Source organism: Quercus robur, chromosome 1 (assembly GCF_932294415.1).
Source record: "Quercus robur chromosome 1, dhQueRobu3.1, whole genome shotgun sequence".
In the NCBI taxonomy this organism is placed as follows: Eukaryota; Viridiplantae; Streptophyta; class Magnoliopsida; order Fagales; family Fagaceae; genus Quercus; species Quercus robur.
Genome location: NC_065534.1, coordinates 50,546,365 through 50,553,051, shown reverse-complemented (window position 1 = coordinate 50,553,051; position 6,687 = coordinate 50,546,365). Strand labels below are relative to the sequence as shown.

Here is a 6,687-nt window from a genome sequence, read left to right as displayed (position 1 = left end):
ATTAGACATTCTCATACTTATTATTCTTACAAAATGCTTTACAAACAAAAGTTTAGTTCGAAATTCTCATAACAATCTACCTTGTATACTCTCTCACCACGCTACAATTTACATAAGGCCGATTATCACGCATTTTTATATGAAAAGCATGTCATCTAGGGGAGTGTATGTGCAAGTTAGATTTATCAAGACTATGTAATGAAAAGGGTGATATGTCTAATAGTACATTTGAGTAAAAAAGCTTAAAAACAATAAAAATGAAAACTTTAACACTCTAATGTCAAGAGAATGCAAAAGAAAAATAGTGAAGGTAAAAGAGACGAAGGAAATACGTGGAAAACCCTTTGGAAGAGGTGAAAAACCTTGGGTGAGTAAGGGAAGAATCTCCTTTACTCCTTAGAGTTCTCTATTATGTGAAAGTTAGTGTTTTTACACAGTAGCCATGTTCTTCCCAAAGAAAGCCTCTTTTTTCTCTCTAGACCTTTTGGCCTCTTTCTCTTTGTCTTTCTAGGTTCTTGCCCTAATTTTTTAACAACATGTTCCTCTTATAGTATGAGGAATGTTCCTAAGTACATAAGGACAGGTTTCAAACCGTGATTTCCCCATTTCAAATCTTAATATAGCTATTGTACTATGTAACGGCTGGAGGAAAGAGAAGACAAGCCAATGTTAGGGTAGTGGGATGGAAGGCGGCTTTGCTACGACATGGGGAGCAAGCCATAGACAAGGAAAGGGACATCAGGGATGCTAGGAGTGATACACGTGTCCTCAACGGTGGTCCAACACAAGCTCAGCCAATAATGGGTGTTTTTATAGCATCTGACCATAGGGGTCACTATCTCCCTTTTTGTGCTAGTGCTAGGTATCCATGCTAGGTGTGTTCTCACCCTTCCCCAAGATGGTCACGCCATTGGCACGAGCCAAAGATCATTTTTTTCAGCCAACGTTCCCTTTTTCTTCCTCACAGCTAACCCACATGTAGGGTTCAAATCCAGCCATGTCAGCACTCACACATGTCTTGGCTGGTGTAATGTACATTAGCCCCCTAATTGTTAATGGCGTTAAGGACCAAGGTCATTGACAGTCACATCGTATCAGACTTCAATGCTCTTTGTAATCATGCCTTGTGACATTTGAAGATTGGACAAGTGGCACTCGCAATTGCTTCTAGCCATTTTGGTGTTGCTTCATTTCCCGTGCTCGATATACAGACATTAATCTTCATAAATGTCGCGTCTTTTCACTTGACTCCGGTTGGTAATTTAAAAAGTAAAGAAATCTTCCTTTATTCTTCATTCCTTTTGCATCCATACTTTTTCCTTTTTTACACAGAAAAATTCTCCATTGTCAAAAATGTGGCTAGCCCATCATCTGCAGGTTTCAACTCTCCTAAGAGTGACTTAGACTCCCCAAGTACCAACAATGCACCTCCAGCCATTCCAAATCCCATTCCCCCTCCTCTTTCCTCTCCCTTTTCCCATCTTTCCCCTCCTTCCTCAAGTTTTCCTTCCCCAAGCCAGGAAAGTCCAACCATGAGATGGTAGTGAAGAAGAGGAAGAAAAAGAACTTCAGCTAAAGGCCGAAAAGGATGTTGCAAATGCATCTTATTATGCCTTTATGGAGGGCATATCAAGGTGTAAAAGAAGGCGCAGGGGTTCCCAAGCCAATTTCGATTCAAGCGTGACAGACTCTGATCGTTCCATTTGTTCTAACTCTAACTCAAAGGGGTTAGATTCCTTGGAGGACTCAGACTTCGGTGATGAGGAAGAGGATGAAGAGGAGGAGTAGGACCTCACCCGGAGCTATCCCCAAGAGAATCTAATTTAGGGAGAGACTTGGATGCCTATAAACCCCACTCTCCTTAAGTTGTTCTCCTTCACACCTGCAACAATTTTGTTATTGTGTAGACAGGTCATACCATAGGCCTTAGGTTATAGGTTAATTTGTTTTGTTTGTTTGTTTTTTTGTTTTTGTTTGTTTTTTTTTTTTGTGTTTTTTTTTTTTAATGTATAGAAAAGGGGTGATAGGCCATAAGGGCCAAATCAAAATGCAAATCTCCCTTTTCCTTTTTGAACATATTAGTATAAAATAACTTCGTTTTGAACAACTTTGAGTACAGTTTGCATGTTTATTTTTATGTTTCTCTTTTTTTTATACTTCAAAGATAACTAATTTGTGAAAAGGAGGTTCCTGCACAAGAGAACAACATATAAACATATCTGTTAAACAAAATACAAAGTAAAGGTATGAAAAGGAACCTGTTGGTGATGAGTGGCGCCTCTCGCAAGCAAAGACGGTTTTCCTTCTTGTTAGTTGACTTGTTAGGGATTCTGAAATTTTCCCTTGTTGACACGTATTAAAAATTTTGAAAAGGTGCATCACTTTGGAAAATACTTTTTTTCGTTCACATGTTTAAGTAGTTATGTAGACATAAACATACTTGCATGCATTCACAAGTACATACATGTAGGCACTAGAATGCTCATTCATATACGTACATGCGAATTGCGTACATGTATAATTCAGTTTACACATAACCATACATGCAAGGAAAAAACTTGATTTTTAGGCAACATAGGCGAACATACAAATGCTGGATGCTATGAAAACACATTGGCAAACAACAAAAACTAATGAGAAATGCTAGGTAGACATGAGAAACAATGCATGATAAAATGGAAGATTTTGGGACACATAAAACATGATGACGATTTAACTTTGAATTAAAAGGGGAACTTTAAAGATGAGAGGAGTTTTGAAAATGTAGGATTAGACGATCACGACTGAATTTGAATCCTGAGAGATACTTTGAGAAAGGGGGATAGGATTAGACGGTCGTTGTCGAATTTGAATCCTGAAAGATACTTTAAAACAGAGGGATAAGATTAGATGGTCGCTACTGAATTTGAATTTTGAAAAAGATCGTGGACCTTTGTTAGACAATCTAAGAAAGCTAAGCACGGTGCATGGAGTGCAGAAAACTCATCCCCAAGTTAGACGACCGCTTTTGAATTTGAACCTTCAGGAGATTAGACGAACATTGTCGAATTTGAATCTTGAAGAGATAGATAGGATTAGACGATTGCTGCCGAATTTGAATCTTGAAATAGATTGTGGACTTTTGTCAGACAATCTAAGAAAGGTGAGCACGATGCATGGAGTGCGAAAAATTCATCCCCGGGTTAGACGATTGCTGCCGAATTTGAATCTTGAAATAGATTGTGGACTTTTGTCAGACAATCTAAGAAAGGTGAGCACGATGCATGGAGTGCGAAAAATTCATCCCCGGGTTAGACGATTGCTGCCGAATTTGAACCCTCATGAGATTAGACGAGTGCGAAAAAGGTCTTGCATTCCATGGAATCCCACATCGCCTAGAGAAGCACATGAGAATGTGTTTATAAGGAATGACCTCCCTTCAATGTGTAGAGGCCTTTTCCCCTACTGCTGTGTGCTTTGAGGGAGAACAAAAACCGCAAGGGGTATGAGGCCCCAAAGCGGAAAATATCTACATAGTTGACACGGGGTCGTTACAGACCTAAGGAAAAGCGCTAGCCACATCTGCGCTATACCTCAAAAGGACTAGTCACAATTGAGGCTCCTTGTAGTTGTTAATAAAGCCAGATCTACCCAATAAATACCCAATGTGGGACTCATCACACACCCACACACATCATACCATCAATCAAATTGGGGTATCACAATCTCCCCCACTTAAATCCCTAACGTCCTCGTTAGGGCCCACTTTGTGGGGTAGTGCCTCTGAGCCCACATGGGATTATTGGGCCAGCTCTGATACCATAAATATTGTCACGCCCCGAACCCAAATAAGAGCTAGGCACGTGACAACAGCTACACACTTATAAAGTTTACGCTTTACAAGTGTGTAAGGCCCTCTTAAACAATTAAATAATTATCCTCAAGAAAATTTCATCAATAAATTTAAAAATTTCCTCAATAAAGAAATTCTCAAAAGATCTCCAAATAATAATCTTCCAGCATCAAATAAAAATAAACTAAATCCTTTAAGTCTGAAGGATTACACAAATGGTAATCTTAAAACATAAAAGTTCAAATCTTATTCCATTGATTTCCTAAACTTCACTCATGTGCACATCCCAGTGGAAGCCCAAACATATGCTACTCTTCTTGATCAAAATCTGAAAGGAGAAAGAAGGGAGGTGAGTTGACAACTCAATAAGTAACCAAAATCCGAATAAGTTCTATCCAACAATAGATCTGTGAAGTAATAAGATGTAATATGAATCTTCAAAAGTTATACTATGCTATGGGTTTTCAAAAATAGCTAAAGTAGTTTCATGATCTTAAAATAATACTTTGCAAATAGATCACATACTTTAATCTTACAATTATATCATAGATGGCTTAGACAATAGTCAATTTCCCATGTATCAAAAGCTATATCTTACAATAGGTTCCAAAAATACATAAGCAATTTTAATGATTCAAAATAGTTAAATATTCAAACGTAATTCATATTATTAACAATCTTATGACTATGGTCACGCTATATCCCTGTGACTGGGCATCAAAGTACCAATGAACAACCCCCATTGGTTTGGGTATCAGAATACCAATGAACAACCCCCATTGGTTTGGGTATCAGAGTACCAATGAATAACCCCCATTGGTTTGGGTATCAGAATACCAATGAACAACCCCCATTGGTTTGGGTATCAGAATACCAATGAATAACCCCCATCGGTTTAGGTATCAGAATACTAATGAATGACCCCCATTGGCTGGGTATTAGAGTACCAATGAATAACCCCCATTGGTTTGGGTATCAAAATCAATTTATAGTCAATTTGTCCATAATCATATATATATGAAATCATAGTTTCTAACAAAAATACATTTTATTCAAGTACATATATATACATATATAATCATATTTTCAGTATTCAAATATATTTGTGATATTTCTATATTCTGTACTTTAAATCAATATAGTTAAAGGAACAATTAAATAAATAAATCATATATTCAATGCTCATATTTATTTGTGGAATTTCTCTATTCTTTACTTGAAATCAGTAATACAATAGAAATAAATAGTAACAACTGTAAACAATTTTCAATAGTTAAATTACGCAGAGATAAAACTAATTAGGATAAGATTACTTACCTCAGCTAGCTCACCACAAAGAACTTCTCTCTAACACTTTCTCTAAAATCCTTAGATTTCACCTAACAATTTACAAGTACCATCTACTCAATAATCATAAAATTCAAGAAAGACTTATAACGGTATCAGAAAATTTCTCATAATTGTCTGCTTATCTCACACCAAAAATTCCACCTAATCATAATATTATATATATATATATATATATATATATATATATATATCTATTCTGCCACCACTTATGCCTTACAAGATAAAGCTAGTACCTAGGAGTAGTGTAGTACTATGTCACTCAAGGAATGACATGGACGTGTACTACTCTTACTTTACAGTTTCCTTCTTCTTCATTTTTTTCCCCCAATTCTATCAATTCGGGCACAGTTCCTTAAACAAACAACTGTGCAGAAAGTTGACCTTAGACCTCACACCTAAAATCCACAACTTCCAGCTACTTATCGCATTGGAGCATATATATATACATAAAAATTTTAGATGCTAAGCACAGAAAAATTTGTAGGTTGTAGCGTCCAATTTACCAAAATATAAATCTAAATTTTTCTTCGTTTGCATCAATAAAATCCTTGAATAAATAAATAGTTTCACTATTGATTTAAAATACTCACATAAATAAAATACTCTAATTCTAAATAAAGTTTAGATTTAACAAGTAGGGATTTTTAGGCTCTTACCTCTATTGTGCAGTCAAATCTTCTCTACTTCAGTATTTTGGGTAGTCTCCTCTCTCAAAACATCTATTAGTATACGCTGACTTAAAATTAGACTATATAAACTAGGGTTTCAACCTTATTTTCTAAAAACCCCTTAGTAATATTAATTATAAAAGTTGACCCCATAAACAAATTTACATAAATACCCCTCCTTTTATTTATTTATTTATTTTTTTTCCGGGTATTACATTCTCCCCCACTTAAAAGAAGTTTAGTCCTCTAAACTTGACATACTTGAGTCCTCAAAAAGATATGGGTATTTCTCCTTCATTTCATCTTCTAACTCCCATGTAGCCTTTCTCATAGACTGGTTCCTCCATTGAACCTTGACATAATGTATGGTACGACGCTTCAACTCTTGCTCCTTCTTGTCCACAATTTTAACTGGTTGCTCTTCATAAGTTAAATCATCTCTTAATTTTAGAGGCTCATAATCTACTACATGACTGGGGTCTGGAATATATTTCCTCAACATTGAGACATGGAAAACATTATGTACCCCTGATAAAGAAGGTGGTAAGGCAAGCCTATAAGCAACTTTACCCATCCTCTCCAAGACTTCAAAAGGTCCTACAAAACGAGGGCTCAACTCACCTCGAAAACCAAATCTCATAACTCCTATAGTAGGTGAAATCCTCAAGAACACATGATCACCCACTTGGAACTCTAATTTTCTTCTTCTAACATATGCATAACTCTTCTGCCTACTCTGAGCTGTTTGGAGCCGCTCTTTAATCATTTGAATTTTATCTATTGTTTGTTGTACAATCTTAGGACCCAACAATCTTCTTTCTCCAACATCATCCCAAC

The 6,687-nt window shown here is 36.4% G+C and overlaps 1 protein-coding gene across 1 annotated transcript; it reads right to left on the bottom strand.

The window, feature by feature from the left end:
• Positions 1-6,071: 6,071 nt before the first annotated feature.
• LOC126712884 (uncharacterized) lies at positions 6,072-6,616 on the bottom strand. The gene has a single exon (XM_050412403.1). It carries the CDS (start codon positions 6,614-6,616, stop codon positions 6,089-6,091), a length of 528 nt encoding a protein of 175 aa, XP_050268360.1. The 3' UTR covers positions 6,072-6,088.
• Between the last annotated feature and the right edge of the window lie 71 nt (positions 6,617-6,687).